Consider the following 20,620-nt stretch of genomic DNA (forward strand, 5'->3'; position numbering starts at 1 on the left):
CCCAGCTGCCTACTCTGCCTCTTCCCTCAGCCCCTTCAGGGTCTGGCTTAATCCCCTCCAGTGTTTTCTGGCCTTTCTGGCCACCCAGAGTCCAGCCTGACCTAGCAGCCCCGGATCCCACGCTCCCTTCCTCGGGAGCTTCCATGGGGTCCATGTCCCTGGAACGTAATCTGACACTTTCTGTGGGATACCAGAGGGCCCGGGGCCTTGGTGCAACACTTGGAGGGGCAGGACAACTCTTGGGGCCCCTCTCACGTGCCTGGCTTTACCCTGAACCACCCCACAACCATGTTCCTCTCCTCTGCCTGCCCCCTCCTGGGCCCTGCCTCTCAGCTGGGGCCCTTGCACCTGTGGACTAAACAACACAGAGGCCAAAATAAATGAGGTGCCAGAGTTCAGTTTATTGGCTCATCCAGTGACAAGGGGCCAATGGGCAGCCTCTTCCAAGGAGCTGGGAACCCGTTTCCTGCGTTTCTCTCCTTCTCGAGCTCCTCCTGGCCCTGACTGAAGCCGTGGCAGGAGAGGCGGCAGGGTGTGGGGCTGAGCTGGACTCTGACAGGGGTCTGCTTGGCACAGGAAGGGGGCCCTGGGCAAGGAAGGATGGGTCCCCCAGGACGAGGAAAGGAGCCAGCTCAGCAGGGCTTCTGTGGTGGGCCCCGGGAGTGCAGGACTCCAGCCTAGGCAGGCCAGGGTGGGAACAGGTGAGGGGACAGGGATCAAGGACACCGGCGTATGCGAGAGGTGCCTTGGAGCCCCAGGCTGTGATGGGCTGGGGTCCTCTGAGGCTCAGAGACTAGCAGGAAGGGTCAAAAAAGGGAAAGGCCAGGACCGAGAGTGGGAGGAGGTGACCCCTGAGGGAGAATCTTTCACCCACACCCCCTGCACCCCAGCCCCGGCAGGACGCACACACGCACACACACTCCTGCAGCCCTGTGTCTCTAACAGGGACAGGGAGCACGCAGGCCCCAGCTGCACCTCTGGGGCCATCCTGGTTACTGAAGCCCACACGAACCCCATGGCCTGCACGGCCCAGGTTCCCAAGGCCCCCACCCACTGGCTCCCTTTCTGCTGGTGCCTTCAGGCCCCCTTTCCCACCAGGGGCAGCGGCACATCAGAGCTCAAGAGAGGGGCTGGCCACGGTCTTCAGCAAGGCACTGGGTGGGGGGCACAGCGCTGGGGCCGGGGAGAGGGGCGGCCGGGCGGGGAGCCCCATTGTGGGGGCGCAGTCTGCAGAGCCTGGGCCAGCCTCCGCCTCAGCCTCTGCAGCCGGGCCTCCCTCCTTCCAGACCCCTCCAGAGGAGCGGCCACTGCGCAGGCTCCAGAAATGGCCACCGAAGAGGGGCGCAGGGCCGAGACGCCTGGGCTGGCGGCGCAGAGTGGACAGGGGCTGGGGCTGCGCCCAGCCGCCTTCCTCCCCACCGCGCCGGCTGCGGACTCACGCTGAGTCGCCCGCCGCAGAGCTCTTCTTCTTCGGCCGGGTCTTCAGAGTCTTGGAAGCCAGGGGCTGTGGAGGGAAGGAGACAGCGAGGGGGACGGCTCAGGCTGCCCCAGCCCCGTCGGCCCTGCTCCGGCGCGCTCTCACCTCCGCTCTGGGCACTTTTTTGATGGACTTGACTCTCTTGGGGGCCTTATCTCCCAAGTCCTCCTCGGAGGCCTCTGTCCGGGGATCTGCCTGGGTTGTGGGGGACCTTAAATTCAGGGTGGCGTCATCACCTGTTGAGAGGAGGGAGAGAGAACAGGGGTCTTTTCCCCCCACCCTCCTGGCCCTGTGCCTCTGCGCAGCCTGCACCTTAGCCCTTAGGGGCCTGCCGGTACCTAAGTCCTCAATGGTGTCCAGGAGGCCGCCAGGGCCGGGGCGGAGGCGGCTGTCGGGGCCCTGCAGGGGCAGTGCATCCTCGTCTCGGATCAGCGTCAGGTCCTGCATGCTGAAGCTCCGGAGCTTCTCCGACAGCACCCCCTGGCCCTAGGGTCACCACCGCCACGCACCAAGAGAGCGGGGGCGGGGGCAGGGTGGAGATGGAGGTCACCGCGGTGCTGGCAGCAGCCCCTGGGCCCTGTGCTTTATCCACACTGTGCCTCAGCCGGGCCTCCAAGGCTGGGGCCGTACATTCCACGTGGTCAGATGAGGAAACTGGCCAGATAGTGGCCAGGGAGTGGAAGTGACTCAGCTGGAGAGTGGCAGAGCCAGGGCTGGAACCCCGGGCCGCACAAACCCGATGCCTCCACTGCCCTGAGGACGGGGGGACGCCACGTGGGTGCCCCGGGGGTCCGGCCCCCGGTCTCACCTTGGCAGCAGCGGTGACGGCAGCATTGGCGGCCAGGTTCAGGCCCCTCTTGCCCACCCTCATCATGGTCTCATAGCTCTTGTCTCGGGCCTGGGTGATGTACTCGTCGATCTCCTGAGGGGTTGGCAGAAGGACGGGGGAGGGGGGATGAGAGGCGGGGGCTGCTCTACCTTTGTTCACACCTGCACCAAGGTCCTGGCTACTCCAGGGGCCCAGGCCCCACCAGGTCACCCACAGGGAGAGCCAAGCGTGTACGTGACTGACTGTCTTGGCTGGGGCAGGCTGGGAAGGGAGCTGAGAGCAGGGCAAACCTTCTCCTTGTTGGACAATGTGGGGTGCACGAACTTTCGGTAGAGCACGCTGGAGCCCTTGGTGTACGGGGACAGCAGCCATATCACAAAGGCGATCTTGAGCTCAAAGTAGAAGGGGAACCTGTGGAGGGGCAGAATGAGCACAGGGAGGACTCAGGGTGCCCTGACTCAGCGGCACTGGCTCCTTGCTTGACCCTGAATGACCCTTCGCTTTGTCGTGTGTGGGGTCACCATGCAGCTCCAAGGGAACCTCGAGGCTCAGCTACGATCCAGGTGCAAAGGTAAGAGGTGACTGCAGCAGGGATTCGGGCGGCAGCAGCTTTCCTCGCCCGCCGCCCCAAGTCCTGGCCCTCTCACCCCTACCAGAGACCCCCATTCCTGGGCCCTGGCCTCAGGACAAGGCGAGCCCCTAAGCTTCCAGGTCCACGCCTGCCCCTCACCGCCTTTTCCCACTGTACTCTGGTCCCACAGCTGCTTCTGCTCAGGCCACAACTCCTCAGGTCTGCCTGGTCTTCACAGGAACCTTATCAGAGCGCTCTCCTTTGCTTGTGTCAAGGGACTCTAGACTCACCATCCTTTAACCTGTCTCTTCCCTAACCACCTTTTTCTGCTAAAACTATCCTTCTCAGCTACACAGGCTTTGTTGCGATGATCTTCCAGCCCTCTGGAAAACTCTCTTTATTTCCAGGGCACTGTTACCAGTCCGGTCTTCCAAGAGGAATCTGCTCTTTCAGCAAACATTTTTGAGCTTCTGCTATGAACATGCAGCTGATTCAGACACATCCCCTGTCCTCACAGTGCTCATGCATGCATAGTTAGCAGTGCCCGGGAAATGCCTTGGACACACAAGCACCCAAGGTCTATAGGACTGAATCACACAGTCTCACAAGCAGGCAAGCTGCGCTCTGGAAAGCCATGAGCTAAGGTGGCGATAAGTAGAGCAGAAGCAGGCGCCCTGAATGCTGTTGTGGTACCCGGGGCGCCACCAGGAGGAATGAGGGGAGTATCTGTTCTCATTCTGCTGATTAAGTCAGGCAAGACCCCGAGGGCCTGCCAGGAGTCGGGGGTCTGCACCCTGGGGCCCACCTCCACCTATCTGTCTGGGTAGAAAGGCAGAGGCCTGGGCCTTGGGGTGCTGGGAACAGCTGGGGCTCACCAGGACAGCACGATGTCTGTGAGTGTCTCAGCGGTGGTGAAGAAGGCAAAGACGATCCAGTACATCATCCATTTCACCTGAGGGACAGAGGCAGGGTCAACTGGGGCCTGGGGCTGACAGGCTGGAACACCCAGGACCCCGCTTCTGCCTGGTAACATGTTGGAGGGGCTGGGGGGAAGGATGGACACCCAGGACCTGAATTTCATGGCTCACAATAAGGCTGGGAGAAAGCAATGCCCTGGAAGTTCCTTTTCTCAGGTTTTTTTTTTTTTTTTTGGTAGTGGGAATTGAACCCAGGGCCTTAGTACTGAGCTATGTCTCCAGCTCTTTTTATTTATTTTTTTAGATTTTGAGACAGAGTCATGCTAAGTTGCCCAGGTTGGCCTTCAACTTTCAACCCTCCAGCCTCAACCTCTCAAGTGGCAGGGATTACAGGCACACATGACTGCGCCTGGCCTCCGGGTCCTGTCAGCCGACAGTGCTGGCACTAAGTCACCCCTCTGCTGTGGGATCAACTGTCTTCTATCTCCGCCATGCGGGTGGGTAGGGGTTTGGGTCATCCACTCACATATTCCTTCACGTTTTTGGTCTTCACGGCCTTGTACGAAGAATAGGCTGGGTACAGGGTGCCAAAGATGAGCCTAGGGAGGCAGGCATGGTTACTGGGCCCCTGGGTAGGTGAGGGGAACAGCAGCACCCAGAGAGCCACAGCAGGGGAGATGTGCGTGCGTGGGGACGCCAGCCAGAGAGGCTGTGCCCCTCCCTTTCCATTGTTCACTTCTCTAGCACTTGCCAGAGGCCAGAGGATCCCAAGTGTCCCTTCGGCAGCAATCCCTGGCTATGCACTGCGTGTGTGTGGGGGGGATGAGGGGTCTGTCACTGTCCCAGGAGTGCCTTCCTTATAGGCTTTATGCCCATTTAACTTGTCCACCCTTACCCTGCACCTCCTTGTCTCACAGCCAAGCTGGGTGGGGCCAGCTCCACAAAGGAACCTGGCCCCACCTCACAGGCTCCACTTGGCAGTTAGAGGCACCAGAGGGCACAGGGACAGGAGGCCCTGGAAACACCCCAGGGACCAAGCTCAGGGGAGGGCCCTGGCCTCAAGGTCCTGGCTGGCGATCCCAGTACCGACCACAGACAGGACACGGAGAGGACTGGGAAGAGGAGCAGCACCCCTTCGGGAGTTTGCCCAGGCCAGAGAGGAGAAACCACCCCACAGGCCCCATGGAAGTCTAGGAAACCAGGACAGCAGCGCAGGTCAACAGTGAACAGAGAGGGGCAAGAGGGGCGGCAGCTGGGTAGAGGGTCCCGCGCTTGGGGCAGGGCTGGCGCTGAGCTCTAGGCTGCCTGTGCAGATGGAGTGAGGGTAGAACCCTCAAGGACGGAGTGTGTGTGCTGCTCCCCGAGCGTGGAGAAGCCAGGGACAGAGCTCCACAACGTGGCTTGCAGCCGGGAACGAGGGCCACCCCTTCCCCTTCCCAGGCTGAACGCACTCATCCCCTCCCGTCACCGCTACACTTTGTCCTCCCGCATCTCTGGTTTCCGATGATGCCCCACTGCCATCCCGGGCACCTTAGGGGTAGGTGTCCTGTCCCCTGTGCCCGCGGCCCCTGACAGTCAGCAGAGGCAGAGGGAGGAGGGCCTGACGCGGCCCGATGGAGCCGCCCGCTCTGCACTACTGCAGGAGGCGGCCCTCGCTGCCCCGCTCCCCGCCCGCGCCGCTCTCCTCTCCCCGCGGCAGCGGGCCTGAGCCCGGGCTCCTGCAGCCCGATGTGCCAGGTCAGGAGGGCAGCGCCCACCTCGCCGCTAAACCAGCGGCTGCCCGCCCGGGGGGTGGAGGGCGCGGGAGCAGAGACGCTCAGCATAAAGCGGTCGCTGATGATAGCGCGGGGGGTCCCCGGGCAGCCAGGCCCCTCCCGCCGTGGGCCCCGCTCGCTTCCCGGGCACGGCGGCAGGCACGACGCGCTGCTGCGGGCGACTCGCAGCCGGGAGTCCCCCGCTGTCCCCTTCACCCCGCCGCCTCCGCACTCACACCACCAGGCGAGAGATGATCCAGGACACCATGGCGGGCGGCGCGGCCGGCAGGGATGCGGCTGCCGAGGCCGAGGGGCTGCGGTAGCGCGGCGGCCGCCGCGGGGGCAGCGAGCTCCGAGCCGCCGCGTTAAAGGGGAGGTCCCTGCCGCTGCGGCGGGCCGTGGGCGGCGGCGGTTCTTAAAGGGGAGGCCGCAGGGCCGTGCCCGCCCCACCAGCACCTGCTGCGGCTGGGCATGCGCCTTCCTCCTCCGTGCGCTGTCCTCCTCTAGGTGCCGGTTCCGCTTTCTTGGGCTTCAAGTCCCCGGGCGGAGGTCCTGGGGGCCTCCGGTCACGTCCTGACATTGGGCCCAGGCACCTCCTCCTCTTTCCGCATCAGGCTGAATGCTTAAGTATCTCCTGAGGAATGAGAGCTATGATTTGGGGGCCGAGGATATAGCTCAGCGACACAGCTCCTGCCTGGCAAGCCCAAGGTCCTGAGTTCGATTCCCCGATACAAAAAAAAAAAAAAAAAAAAGAGCTATGATCTGTTGAGTGCTTACTGTGAGCCAGATCCTTTGCTAAGAGCTTCACGTACATTATTGCATCGAATCCTCAAGACCCATCTTGTACGTAAGTTATAATTACTCTCATCTTGAAAATAAAGACATGGGAAGTTTAAGGGGGCTCAATAATTTGCAGGTCACAAAACCACTAGGTCATACTCCTAAGATATGAACCCAGGAAGTCTGAAAAGGCTGCACCCCGAACTCCTGATTAGCAAAATCCTCCCCCATGGTGGGCCCGTAAAAACATTCACCTGCAGCCCATCCCACCCTTCCTCCACAATTACCAGCCCCCAGCTGAAAGAAGACAGGCAGGTGCCACCCGGTCTACTTTTTTAGGATGTCAAACTGCAGGGGAACAGAGCTCGGCCCGGGCGGGCGCAGAGTCTCATTTCCAACGGTGAGGCTGCGATACAGGTAGCGGAAGTGCAGGGGCCCGGGTCCCACCCCCACTAGCCCGCACTGGTGGCAGGGGCTGCCCTAATTCTGCGACATTTATATCCAGAATGTAGGCTGGCCTGCCTTATTTCCACCAAAGCAGCCAAGTGCCAGCCCCCACCCCCACTGCGCTCCTTTCCTGCCCCATTTTAAGCTGCTGCGTGCCTCTGCCTTTCACGTTGAGGTGTCACCTTTCTGGGATCACAGCACCGACCTCTGCCCACTCCGGCTGAACGGACCTGCTGAGTTGTGTATTTCAAAGTTATGGTCTTATTCAAACTCAGCACCCTTGAATCACACAATGGTCTATTTCCAAACCTGGTGAGTGTATTTCCAGGTTCAAATGCTTTGGAAGACGTTTTCCAGTAGGTTCCAGAGAAGCAGCCCCTATGACTCCTTTTGCTAGTCTTCAAAAAAGCTTTCCAAAAGGCCTCTTCCAGCTGGAATGCAGTCTGTTCTCAACAATCAACACCTCAATTGTTGCCGATAAAGAAAAACCTGTGTGGCCTTGTTCCACCATCTCTGAGGGACATCTAGGGCAGCGATTTTCATACAAGGTCACTCAGGTCTCCGACTCGAGGAATTCCACCACCAAGTGCTCCAAATCTTGCTCTGGCCACACACCACAGCCCCTGCACCCAGACCCTGCCCTCGGAAGGCAGGGCCTCACTTACCCACCCTGCCACAGAGCACGAACTAAGTCTCCACAGCCAGCCTCTAAACCAGCAATGGGAAACTTTTTGGAGCTCTCAGTGATGACGAACAGCCTGCTGGGGCACACACGCCACAGGTCCACCACCACTGCTCTAAACTAAGCTGACCTCGCCCTGGAACTTTCTCTTCTTCCAGCTGGGTACAGGTTCCAAAGGGTGCAGTGCAGTAATGAAGACTTGGAAATGAATCTCCCCTCTAATTCGGCCTTCGATGTGACCCTGACTTTAGAAGGGGTGGCACAGGAAGAATGTAGTTCACGCCAAGCAGATTTGTTAGATTTTTAATAAGAACATGGAAATCCCAATCAGCCCTTCAACAAAATTAAAATACAGAAAGTGAAATTAAAAGTATTCTACAGTAAATGACTTTTATTTAAAAAAAAGTGTGAACATATAAACAAGCCTGCAGGGCACTACAGTACAGCTGGAAAGAGATAATTTCCCAATGTACCTATGGGCCAATGAATTCCATCATTTTCAAATAAATTCTTAATAAAAACTCCACTGAGTTGGAAAGTTTTGCTGAAAATATTTCTGGACAAAAACCCAAAAACATCATGTTGGAAATTAAACGTCGTGTTTAGAAATGTCTGAGGAGTCCAAGGGAACGCTGGTAAGAGGTGAAGGTGGCTCCTGGAGTCACCAGTGTGTACGGGGGAACACACCACAGCTCAGACGAGACGGAGTTCTGAGATGACTTCCCTCAAGAGAACACTGAGAGAGGACAGGGACAGGATGGGACTAAGAGAATTCTAAAAAGCCAATTATTTTTAAATTCTGCTTTGGCTGAATTTGTGCTATGATGGGCAGCTGATTTTTAAAAATCATATTTCTTCAAAGAGTTTTAGTGAAAGGAAGACTAAATGTAATGTGCCTTTCCTTATAATCCAGGAAAACAACTGTGGCATTTCAAAAATTCTAAAAATATCTACTTTCATGAAATAGTTACTATTTCACTACAAACCTATTTTTCACTAAATACACACATTTCCTAATCCTGGAGCCTCCTGGGAAGAAGCAGTGGACTCTCCCGGGCCCGGAGACTCCAGTGCTTGGGGACAGAGTGGGGAGGGCCGCACCATCTCCCTATGCGCTGTGTCCGAGGTCCCGTGCAGACACTGTCCGGCTTCCACCAGGCGCGTGTAAGCAATTACCCCTGCTTGTACCAGCTGTGGGGCTCCCTCCAGCTCCAAGCACACTCCCGCTTAACTAGGCACGAGAGTAAGAGGAAAGCAAGGTGTGCCCACGTTTCTGGTTTCCATGATACTGAATCGGGAAAGTGTGCAGGAAAGCCCGTGATGTCCAGGCACTGATTCCCGGGGACCGCAGGGCGGGGAGGCGGCACCCCGGGCTGGAGTCTGGATGTGTGTGAGCAGTGCAGCCTTCCTCTGCCAGCCTGTGGTGCTGAGGCAGCACCGAGAGCGGCTGCAGCGTCTGTAATACTGACCACACCGGCTCCAGGCCGAGGGCCTCTGCTCGCGACGAGAACCCTGCCAGTCCCTGTGAGTGTCTTGAGCGAAAGACCTGCTTCGTGGGGGAGCTTGGGATTTCTCCATTCCTATGACCGTGCCAGTTTGGACTCGTGAGCCTTGAGGGTGCCAACAGCATCTTTCACTGCGTGGTAAATGATGTTCTTCACCTGGGGGGTAATCAGCACCATCAGTTCATGGCATCTGCATGCCATGTCCCGAAAATGCAAAGGTACACTCTACCCTGACTTGGCCTGGTTAGTGAGGCAATCCGACCACGACCATGTGCTCCCCAAGTCGATCCTCACATGACTTGCAATCACGCAGCTTACACGGCCCGTTTCCAAGAAACAACAGTGAAGGCACTGGCAAGGCTCTTCACTCTCCATCATCTGTGTTTACCATGTTCTTGGTTTGCCACTAAGCTCTCTATGTACTTTCATTTAATCTTGCCAAAGCTCTATGAGGCTGATTCGATTATCTACCCAACCCACTCTGTGGTGCTGGAGATTGAACCCAGGGCCTGGCAAGCATTCTACCACTGAACTACATCCTCAGCCCTTTTTTGAGACATGGTCTCACTAAATTGCTCAGGCTGTCCTTGAGCTAGCAATCAGCCTGCCTCAGCCTCATGAGTAGCTGGGATAATAGGAACGTACCACCACACCTGGCTTATCATCTCCATTCTACAAATTGAGGAAGCCAAGCTTCCATGGTTGAGAACTTTGCTTAAGGCCCTACCGCTAAGGGTGCAATAAACACTGAAAGGTAAGATTATGAGGTATGTTCCCCATTGTGCTTACATGTATTATCTAACTTCTTTGAAAAACAAAAACAAAAACAAAATAGTACATGGGAAGCTGAAAGGTATAGTAAGTTATTAAAATACAGCCAAAAGGCTAAAGACAGTTGTTAAAAAGGACGTCACAACTGTGGTCATTTCTAGGAAGAGAAAGTAAGGAAACAGATATACGGGGGCTTCAGCAATGTGGCTGAGTAGTATGCATTTTGCTTATGTACGTGATGTTTTATTTTATAACACAGAGGGAAACACAAATCCTCTTTATACAGTCTCTGCCCGTCTTTTTTGTATTACTTCAATGAATACTGAGTACCTACCAGGTGTTGGACATTTTTAAGGGAAAGCTTAAAATAAAACAGCAAAGTTCCTGCCTTCACAGAGTTCCAATAGTTTTACTTTCCAGTAGGAGTAGTTAATAAACAAAGTAAACAGATGATACAAAATACTATGGAAAAACCCCCAAGGGTGGGGTGTGGTGGTGCATGCCTGTGATCCCAGCACTCAGGAGGCTGAGGCAGGAGGACTGCTGTGAGTTCAAGGCCAGCCTGAGCTACACAGTGAGATTTTGTCTCAAAAAAACAAAACACAAAACACAACAAAAACCCAAAGCAGTAAAACAGGACTGGGAGTGCTTCAGCAGGAGTTGATATTATTACCCTAAACAGGGTAGTCAGGAAACAGGGTGATATTATTACCCTAAACAGGGTGGTCTTACAGATAGGGTGACATGTTACAGGTAGAGACCAAAAAGAGGTGAGATCTGAAATATATATGCCTTAATATCTGCATTATAATACCAATGTGATTATACTTTATATAAAAGCTTTATAGCTAAAATCCTTCAACTTTTTTTTTGTTTGATTTTCTGAGACAGGGTCTCACTATGTAGTTCAGGCCTTGAACTCAGTACGTAGCTCAGGCTAGCCTCCAACTTTTAGCTATCCCCCTGTCTCAGCCTCCCAAGTGCTGATAAACCACATTGTTTTTTTTTTCTTTTTGGTACCAGAAATTGAACTGATGACCTCATGCTTGCCAGGTCCGCACTTATGCCGCTGAGCTATATCTCCAACCCACCGAGTGCTGGGATAACAGGCATGTACCCACCATGGCTTGAAAACTTTCAAATTTTGAAAAAGAAAAAGTAGATCAGGCTTAGGGTTGAAGGTGACTGGATCTACTGGCAATTCAGAAAAACTTCCTCCAACCTGATCTGTGACCACGCAAAGAAGACACACCGCAAAAGGGCTTGGCAGGACAGAGGCCATAAGTGAGAGGCTGAAAAGTGTGTATTCAAATTGCTGAGATTTTGCATGAACCTTGCTTCCTTATTCCTTATTTTTTTACACTGCTCAAGTGCCCAAGTGTAACAGTGGAATTCTGTCCTTAAAATTCCAATCCACTGCAAGAGCAGAAGAAACCTAATCTGAATGTTTAGCCTGCCTTCACAAGAGAAAACAAGTTTTACCCCTCTGAATACAGGGCCCAGGGACAGACCACAGTGCTTAGGATGACGCTCAGGAACTGAGTTTGCATAGAAATTTGCTCTAACAACAGCGTCAGGGCCGGGGAAATAGCTCGGCGGCACAAGTGCCTGCCTCCTGAGTTTGATCCCCAGTACCAAAAAAAAAAAAAAAAAAAAAAGAAAAAGAGAGGAGAAGAAGAAGAAAAAAAAATCAGTGTCAGGGCCATCTCCCTTTGTGTAAACGTACTTGGAACACACTGCCATAGTGCTTTCCCACCTGTGCAGGGACGTGAATCTTGTCAGTTACCAATGCTGAAACACTACAGCTCCCTTGCAGAGCACGGTGGTGCACATTTGTAATTCCACACTAGGGAGGCTGAGACAGGAGGATTACCAGGAGTTCGAGGCCAGCCTAGGCTACACAGGGAGACGCTGCCTCAAAACAAAAACAAAAAACAAAGTAGGAAGGAAGGGAGGGAAGGAGAGAGGGAGAGAGGAAGAAAGACAGACTGACTACAGCTCTCAAGGGCACAGCACGGGGAGTTACCACACTGGAAATGATTTGCTTAAAGAAGGTGGTCTCTAAAGGGAACTGCAAAGGACAGATTGGATCAGATGTCCCTAAAAGGAAAGGACTGAGGGCCAGGACAGGGCTTCCCTGAGTCATCCCTCCTCCAGGGAAGCCCCAGAGGGCACAGGCCAGGAGACTGGCGCGCTGTGTGTGAGCAGGAGGGGGAGACAGCATGGGGGAGATTTACCTGCAGTTTATCCTCATGATTTGTATGAGTGTTGGAGAGATGCCTGAATTCCTGAGTCAGGCGGAAACAGTGCTTCACATGTTCTGGAGACACAAAGTCTTCTGCTACTTTTATGCAACTATATAGATTGTGAACCTGAGGTAGCGGGGTATAGAGAGAAAACATTGGACATGAGATGCAATTACTCATAGAAAATGTCAGGATAGTAAAAAAAAAACAACACAAACAGGCCTGTACAATAATACTTTTTTTTTTTCTTTTGGTCTTTTTGAGACAGGGTCTCACTATGCAGTTCAGGATGGCTTGAAATCACTTTGTAGCCCAGGCTGGCCTCAAACTTGCAATGACCCTCTTGCCTCAGCCTCCTGAGTGGGGTGACTACAGGTGTGCACCACCATACCTTGCCTAATAGTACTTTTTCTTTTAAACTTGCTACATTGCCCAAGGAAGCCTCAAAGCCTTGGGCTCAAGTGATCCTCTGGCAGCAGCCTCCAGAACAGTTGGCATTATAGGGAGACACTGCCACATCTGGCTCTCTTTTTTTATAAAAACAAGTAATAACAGAAAACATTGTAAGTGGAAATTTAGAAGTAAAAATGTTAGTATTTTCATAGAAAATGGTCTTTAAAATATATATAACAAAATGTTAAGAAGAGGCTACCTCCAGAGAAGAAAACCAGATTGAGAAGGCAGTGTGAGGGGACTGAAATGACGATGGTGCAAGAAACTATGTGAGGAATTTAACAGTTTGCATTATTTAAATTTTTAGAATAACACGATTAATAAAAAGCAAAATAAGCTGTAGGGTAAGAACAATTAGTCCAATCCTGCCATTTATCTCTGCCTATCTACCCTTACTCTCCCCGCTCTTTTGTGGCAAGCACTGTAACACTGAGCTATATCCCCAGCCTTTTTTGTTATTTTGAGACAGGGCCTTGATGAGTTACTGAGGAACTTGTGAGATCCCCCTGCCTCAGCCTCCTCACAGTTGCTGTGATCACAGTATGCACCATCATGCCCAATTCATTTATATCTCTCACCAGATTCAAAAAGAGAAGCAGAAAAAAAGAAGTGAGTCCATGTAACTATAAAGCCCAAGACCTGACTCGGCTGGGACCTACCTGGTGAGGGGCTCCAGCAGGTATGAAGACGGCATCACCTAAGAACTGCACGATGGCCCAGCCTTGCACACCATACTCCTCGTAGAGTCGCTTACGGAGGGTCTGGTCCAGGTACCAACTTTGGTCATGAATTGGGTCATGATCAGGGGGATTCTCTTGGCCTTGCTCTTCTCCAACCTGAAGATATGATTAAAATCCAAAAGCAGGAAATACAATATAGTAGGTTCCACACTTATCCATAGTTTTGTTTCCTACTTTTAGTTAGTCAATCATAGACTGAAAGTACTAAAGGTTCCTGGTGAGCTTCTACTTTATTTTATTCAACACTCTCTAAGTGTTAATTTAGGCCTTCTGGTCATTTTGAGAAGACTGAAAGTACTAAGTGGAAAATTCCAAAAGAGATACCATGACTAAAAGGTCTTCTTCCTTTTTGGGGTGGTATTAAACTGAGGGCTTCAGGAATACCCAGGCAAATACTCCACCCTTGAGCCACATCTTTCATATGAACAGGTCTTCAACAGCCCCCATGACAAGCCCTGACATGCTAGCTTAGCCTCCAGCCCTCTGGCCACTCAGAGGCATACCTTTCGGAGCAGCTCTCGGATCTTCTCCGCGTCCTTGGCTGCATAGATGTGCCACAAAGCACCTGGCTTCTCATTTCCATCGTGAATCCTCTGCTTTGTCACCTCGTCAGCGTCTCCCTCATCAATTGTCTTGAGCACTTCTGGAAAGAGCAAAACAATTTCAATGCAATTGGTTATTCCAGTACCTCAGAGTGAGACACAATGTCTAATTCAAACAAGTTTGGTCTCTACTCTTATCCTTTTCAAGTTCTGTAAGAATCAAAACTTATATTGGAGGGCTGGGTGTGGGGGCACATGCTTGTAAATCCCAGCATTTAAGGGGCTGAGGCAGAAGGATTGCAAGTTTGAGGCCATCTGGGGTACATAATGAGTTCAACACTAGTCTGAACTACATAATGAGACCCTGTCTCAAAAACCAGAACAAAACAAAAACAAAAAACAAAAACAAACCCACCCCAAAACTCATATTGGTTTCAATTCCATACACACAAGAACAATTACAAGTAAACCTCCTTAACTTAATACGGTAGAGACTCAGCATTTTTGGAGGTATAATTTCATTAAGATACATTTCTTGCTCAAACTGTACAGCCACCTCTTACGTTTCACTTGCAGGCTATTTCTTACTGCAAGCAGATGGTGTCTATACCCTTCCTCAACATCTCTTGAACCTCCAGGATTCTGTGGATTAAAGCCCACAAAGGGCAAAGCTTCTCTACCCAGTGAAGAGGCGTGGCTTCCACTTCTTATCTAGTACAATACTCTACAAGACAGCTTAGTGCAAGGGTTTGCAGATATGCAGCATCACAAGCAAATGAAAAATATACCAAGGTAATAATACCGATCATTCATGAACTTTGAGTGACTGATTGGTTGATTGGTACTGGGAATTGAACTCAGGACCTTGCACTTGCCAGGCAGGCACTTGTGCCACTCAGCTATATCCCAGGCCCTGAGATTTTAAACTGTTTTCTAATTATTTTTCTTTCTCTGAAACTTCCACAATAAACACATACACTGACTTTAACAGTCAGATCTGAACTGCCCTTGAAGGCATCCTGTGTGATTGGCCACTAATACAAGGGGACCACAGTCTTGTTAGTGCTCTTGAGATAACTTCAACATTTAGACTGCATAAGAAGTGGCAGCAGCTGGGTATGGTGGTGCACGCCTGTAATCCTAGCAGTTGGGAGGCTGAGGCGGGAGGATTGCTGTGAGTTCAAGGCCAGCCTGCGCTACACAGTAAGTTCAAAACCAGCCTAAATGCACAGCGAGACCCTGCCTCAGTTTTAAAAAAAGAAGTGGCAGCAAAATATCATTTTTATGCTTCATTTGTGTGCAGGTGACCTGGTTTTCACATCTCATTCCACATTAGACCTGGCTCACGGGCCAAATAGATGAGCTTATCCTTTCGCTGTCACTTCTCTGTGTGAGGATACATACTCAGAGGAAAAGGACACCCTTCCCAGAAAGAGAAAGGCTGCGGTCAAAGATACAAGTAGCACTCTCCTCTCCTAGAGCGGCTCTGTGCACAACACCCCCTCAGTACCTATTACACATCAGGCCTGGTAGGGACCTAATGAAAAGCCACCCCTTCTGAGGAGGAGAACACGCAACGCGTGGAGACTAAGCCTTCCCACCTGCAACCGTTTTTCCAGAAGTCCTACCTTCATCATGAGCACCCTCCCCGATGGGGATCCCAACGTACACCATCACATTGACGGCATCGGACACATCTAAGTGAAGATTTGTTGTGCCAACTCTTCTATCTTCTGCAGTTATCAAGCCTAAAAAGAAAAAGAAAATAAGCATGGTGAAGGGTCCACTTGAAGAATCCACATGACTGTGCAACTGAAAATATGCTCAAGGACATACTTTAAATGAGTATAACTGCTAGAGTGAAGTATGTCTGTTTATCAAGAAAAAGGAGCTGGGAGTGTGGCTCAGTGGCAGAGTGCTTGCCTAGCATATGTGAGGCCCTGGGTTTAAACCCCAGCATCACTAAAAAAGAGAGAAAGAAATTCTTTTCTCTTACTGTTTGATTTCTAGCTTGGGTGACGCTATCATTTAGCTTTGGCCATGGAACCAATCCACTCCCCCAAAATCCACTCCCTCCTTACTAAGCAAAATAAGTAAGGCTGTTAAGGACATTGAGATAAAGCTCAACTTTCACAGTAACTCAGATCAGACATTTCTGTACTTCACCAAGCACTGCCTAGGTAGCACATGGTCTCCAGTCTTCACTGTTTTTTAAATAATCTAGTCTTAAACTAAGAGTATGTCTCCTTGAGTACTATTTTTGAGAAAAGTATCTAACTCCTAGAGACATAAAGCTTGTAGGGTGTGCCCTTGTGGATGTTACACAAATCACTATGACAAAAGCAAACATATTCCGAACAGTCCTAGAAACTATCAGCCTATCCAGCACCAGTCACAGTCCTCAATCGTCTCTACATATAACTCACAGATCTCCCAATCCAAGTGAAATGAGAGCAATGGTCTACAAAGGGGCTTCTGCCTCTCCCTCATACCATAGGCGTTGTACATCTTGGGGCCAAGATCAGGCCTTACAAAGTAGCTGGGCAGCCTAGAGGCCAGATTGAGCCTGCCATCTCGTTTGGTATATTCGGGCAGAGGAAGGTTTTCCATCAGATCTTCAAACCTGTAAAACGCCACGATAGTTGACTTAGCTTGTTACAGAGGAAGGAAACAAAGAGGCAACATTTACTTCTCTGTGATACTTTGTGACAGCTTCAGCCAGGACAAGTCTCTGAAGATGGCACCACTGGAGGTCACTAACCTTGTGGGCATCATGTCCCGAAAATCTTCCCCAGGAGGCCAGTCCTTGAGTTTGAGCACCATGGGCTGCCCGTCTTCTGACCTGAGTCGTTCTACAAGATAGAGAGCACTACCACAGACACCTGCCGGGCTGGGTGCTGCCCAATAGTCCACTGACCAGAGCTGTGCAGCCAATGCCTTTTATCCAGACTGTAACCCCATAATGCATTAGGTCAGGTGGACTTTGTTTTCCTCACCCTCTGCTGTAGCACATGACATATTTCTCATCTCTCAGGACTCTACTCACTTTCCTCAGAGTGAAAGTGCTAAACAGACTCCATGGTCTCACATGCTGAAGCCTAGGCCTGCTCTGTGAAGCCTAGATTGCCATGCAAAACACAGGCTCAGCATTAGGCATAAGCTTCCTCCTGCCAAGAGAATATACTTTGTTCTCGCAGGGAGCAGAGCTGGGTACATAGATATCTATTTCCCAGTCTGCCATTACTCAACCATATATCCAAGCTACTTACTGCATATGATCTCAAAGCCATCCCAGAAATCCCGAACTTTCACGTCAGAAATTATAGCACAGTTTCTGCAGTTCACCAAATCCACATCTTGGTCTCCAAATTCCTGGCTAAAGGCTTCAGGTTTCCACAGTTCAGACTTGAGTTTTTTATGCACCCCTGAAACCAGTACTGGCTGTGGAAACAAACATATCTGAATCAGAGACATCTAGGAAATACCATTAGCTCTAGGGTTAAGGGACGGAACAGGAACATGACCTGGGGAGGGCTCTTTAAGAGAATCTAATACTCCTTTCCAGTTTATGATCTATGGGTTTCAATATGTCAGCTAAAATGAATGGAAACCACTTCTACTCTTATTTGTTATTCAACTGGATCCCCACCCTGCAGGGATACCATAAAAATAACTTCTGTTGTTCTGGTGTCTGCTACATTTATTTTTTAATTAACTAATTAATTAGTTATTTCTGCTGTACAGGGGACTGAACCCAGGGCAGTGTTGAGAAAGGGTCTCTCTATATAGTTCAGGCTGGTCTTAAACTCACTACATAGTCCAGGCTGGTCTCGAACTCATGGTGATCCTCTTGCCTCAGCCTCCCAAGTGCTGGGATTATAAGCATGTACCACGATACCAGGCTTTATCATTCTTTTGAAGTGAGAGGACAAAAAGTAGACAAATTCAATTCTGAGAACAATTCCTCATATTGTAAATAGTAAATTATCTATACAACTCCATAAACTCCTTCATCAAACACTGCTAAAGTATAAAAGTCATAGGCGGCCAGGCGTGGCAACCCATGCCTGTAATCCCAGAACTCCTGGGGCTGAAGCAGGAGGATCGCTGTGAGTTTGAGGCCAGCCTGTGCTACATAGTAAATCCAGGGCCAGCCTGAATTATATAGACTCTGTCACAAAAACCAAACAACCAACCAACCAACCAATCAAACAGTCGTGGAGCATTATCACACTATCATATAAAACTTTTTGGCCTTCAAATACTAGAAAAGTACCATATCCTTCCTTCCCACCACATCTTCACCCTACCTAACATCAGATTTAGGGATTCTCTGCTGAGGTGTCATCAATGCCAGCTCAACACCTAACAGGAATTTCAACTGCCCTTTTAAGAACAGAGCTAAACAGCTCTGAGGCAAAAAATTGCACAATGTACTTCTTTTTTTTTTTTGGTTTTTCTCCGGTACCGGGAATCGAACTCACGACCTTGCGCTTGCCAGGCAGGCGCTTTTGCCGCTAAGCTAAATCCCCAGCCCCTGCACAATGTACTTCTAAGAATCTCCCTGGTGTTAAAAATTTAAGACAACCTGAAGTAGCAAGGATATCCATAACAAACTTACTATTTCTAAGTCTCCCTGGCAAAAGACCTCCCAGAGAGCCTTGGAACTATCTTGGTAGCTACCGCAGGGAGGGGACAGCTGGTGCTGGGAACTACTTATTCCTACTTACCTGGCCTTGCTTCCAACACTCCCGGAAGATCTTCCAATTGTTCTTGTTGCTGGGGTCATGGAGACACAGAAGCCTCCCATCACAAAGCCAGGAGTGAGAAGTATGGGGGTCTAGCACGTTTAACCCCATCACCATCTCTTTTACTTCCTTTTGGGTATCAGTCAAACTGCAGGCCCTCTTCGAAGCATCTGAGGTTTTCTTATTTTCCACCACAGAAGCAATGATGTGGTCAAGGAAGTTGGGTAGGCTGGCCTTGCTCTTTACTCCCTGCTAGACACAAAGCCGCCAAGTAAGCTTGACTGAGGCATCAAGAGAAAAGCATTCAGAACCCTGCCTCACAGTTGTCTGCACAAGGAGTTCTGAGAGCTCTGGTTAAATTCCAAGTTACTAAAAATGTCTTCTGTGATTGGGGGTGGATAAAGTCAGTATCTTTTAATATCTGAAATTCTTCTACCTTTCATATTTTGCCTCACATTTATGAAAGATTTCTCTGCCTCAACAAAGACACCTGAGACCTAAAGAAATATCTCTGACATTCAGCTCTGTGCTAGGTATATGCAAGTAGACTGCAGAGTTCACAAAACACTGTAACTGCTTGAAAAAGATCGTTTAGGTTAGCAGTTCTAAATTTTTTCTGGTCAGCATGCCCAAGGGATACAACACTTGAGCTACTGAAGAGACTTGTCGAGGCAGCAGTTTCTGCCAGGGAGTGCCTACCCCAACCACAGGCTGTGCCAGAGCACCCAAAGGAGCTGTGCACCCCATCGAGCACCTTTCATCTGTCTCAGCAGATGGGAAAGCTCAGCCCCAGAGAAGAAAGTGACATTCTTCAAGTCACAGGATGGAAGGAGGGAAGGCTTTTGTAAACTTGATAGTCTTGTGCCTGAAGTATCTCTAAGTGCTATCTCTATAAAAAGCATGTAACCATGTAACATCCTAGAAAAGTTAAAACAAAGAAGGACTGAAAGGAAGCAAGTATAAATAAAATAACTGTTTTGCCTTTGTTTTTTTTAACTGTCCAACAAACAATTCAAATTGTACAGGCTCAACCACTTGCAGTTCATCAAATTTTAGCCATCAGTCATAAAATAAAATGAGAAACTTATTCATGTACTTATTTGGAATGATCTGCAAGACCTATAAACTAAAACATAGAAAACATAGAAAAGTAAGCTGTAGAACATTTGTGTAAAGAAGGGGGAAAAACTCTATGCATATGAAAATCTAAAATGATATTCAAGAAACAATGGTTCTCACCTGGATAACTTAGCAAGACCCTGCCTTAAACAAAAAATAAAAAAAGGGATGGGGATATAGCTCAAGGAAAAGGCCCTGGGTTCAATCTCCAGTTCAGGAAAAAAACAAAACAGTGGTGACCTCTAGAAAGGGAAAAGGGGTGCAGGGAGACAAGGGTAGGTAGGAGCTTTTTCACTGTGCACCCACCCTATCCTTTCATATCCTTTAAATATTTTTCCTGGTACATTCATTCACTCATTTAATAAATATTTACTAAACATGATTATGGATCAAACACCACGGCACTAGAGCTAATATAAAGTACTTGAGAATAAAACAGTCAAAAATGCCTTTAGGAGAGGCAAGAAACAGACAATAAATAAAACAGTATGTCAGATGGTAGTAAGTGCTATGAAAAAAAAAGCAGCAGAGAAACATTTATGTGTGAAGTCTTGATGGACTTTTAAAAAGAGTGACATATGAAGAAAAGCTGGCCAGGGTGACATCTGAGGAGTGAAGAGAGGGAAGCTGCTCATGAAGCAAGCCACTAGGTCGCACAGGGAGGACAGTCTAGGTAGAAGAAACAGTATGTGCCAAAAGGCCTGCACAGGGAGCACACCTGGCCACCGTCCAGGACAGCAAGAGATGGGTCTGAGCAGGAGAGTAAAGGCAGGGCATCAGGTCAGGCAGGCAAACAGGCAGGTCCAGAGCCTTGAACTCCATTGCAAGCTCTTTGCTTAGTTTATGCAAGAAACAGGTAGCCCGTGGAGGATTTTAGGCACAAGTGACATGATCTGACTTGTATTTTAAAAGAATCAGACTTAGCTGTTGTATTGAAAATGGACTGGAAAGGGCAGTAAAGCATTTACTGCAAAAGTTTAAGACAAGATGTTCATTCAGATTAGAGAGGAAGATGTAAAACTTACGAGAAATGAGTATA

The 20,620-nt window shown here is 50.2% G+C and overlaps 2 protein-coding genes across 8 annotated transcripts in view; both read right to left on the minus strand.

The window, feature by feature from the left end:
• Nucleotides 1-381: 381 nt before the first annotated feature.
• On the minus strand, nucleotides 382-6,036 carry Reep2 (receptor accessory protein 2). 3 transcript variants are annotated; one of them, XM_005382103.2, is made up of 8 exons: nucleotides 6,005-6,036; nucleotides 4,321-4,393; nucleotides 3,753-3,829; nucleotides 2,597-2,717; nucleotides 2,286-2,399; nucleotides 1,816-1,963; nucleotides 1,583-1,713; nucleotides 382-1,504 (listed from the first exon to the last, which is right to left on the minus strand). In XM_005382103.2, the coding sequence occupies exons 1-8, from the start codon at nucleotides 6,019-6,021 to the stop codon at nucleotides 1,436-1,438; spliced, it is 750 nt and encodes a 249-aa protein (XP_005382160.1). In that variant the 5' UTR covers nucleotides 6,022-6,036; the 3' UTR covers nucleotides 382-1,435. The 3 variants fall into 3 exon arrangements, with proteins under 3 accessions (XP_005382160.1, XP_005382159.1, XP_005382158.1); XM_005382102.2 differs by lacking the exon at nucleotides 6,005-6,036 and adding an exon at nucleotides 5,785-5,949 and having other exon boundaries at nucleotides 1,816-1,957; XM_005382101.2 differs by lacking the exon at nucleotides 6,005-6,036 and adding an exon at nucleotides 5,785-5,947.
• A 1,708-nt stretch (nucleotides 6,037-7,744) lies between these two features.
• Nucleotides 7,745-20,620, minus strand: part of Kdm3b (lysine (K)-specific demethylase 3B) — a gene marked incomplete at its 5' end in the record, with an annotated part of 71,970 nt that continues 59,094 nt past the window's right edge. For 2 of the 5 annotated variants that reach the window (XM_005382340.2, XM_013512960.1), the window contains 9 exon segments: nucleotides 7,745-9,118; nucleotides 11,971-12,105; nucleotides 13,092-13,268; nucleotides 13,676-13,815; nucleotides 15,343-15,462; nucleotides 16,207-16,337; nucleotides 16,476-16,566; nucleotides 16,984-17,155; nucleotides 18,445-18,711. In XM_005382340.2, coding sequence (XP_005382397.2) covers nucleotides 9,038-9,118; nucleotides 11,971-12,105; nucleotides 13,092-13,268; nucleotides 13,676-13,815; nucleotides 15,343-15,462; nucleotides 16,207-16,337; nucleotides 16,476-16,566; nucleotides 16,984-17,155; nucleotides 18,445-18,711 — 1,314 coding nt within the window. 5 annotated transcript variants of the gene reach the window in all.

This window comes from Chinchilla lanigera, unplaced genomic scaffold (genome assembly GCF_000276665.1).
Source record: "Chinchilla lanigera isolate Chin_1 unplaced genomic scaffold, ChiLan1.0 scaffold00017, whole genome shotgun sequence".
In the NCBI taxonomy this organism is placed as follows: Eukaryota; Metazoa; Chordata; class Mammalia; order Rodentia; family Chinchillidae; genus Chinchilla; species Chinchilla lanigera.

Excerpts from the sequence above, each read along its gene's own strand:
- Reep2 (XM_005382101.2), bottom strand. The coding sequence starts at position 5,816 with ATGGTGTCCTGGATCATCTCTCGCCTGGTGGT. Across the intron at positions 4,394-5,784 it reads ATCATCTCTCGCCTGGTGGT|GCTCATCTTTGGCACCCTGT; the intron begins GTGAGTGCGGAG and ends CTGCCTCCCTAG. Across the intron at positions 1,964-2,285 it reads CCGTCACCGCTGCTGCCAAG|GGCCAGGGGGTGCTGTCGGA; the intron begins GTGAGACCGGGG and ends TGGTGACCCTAG.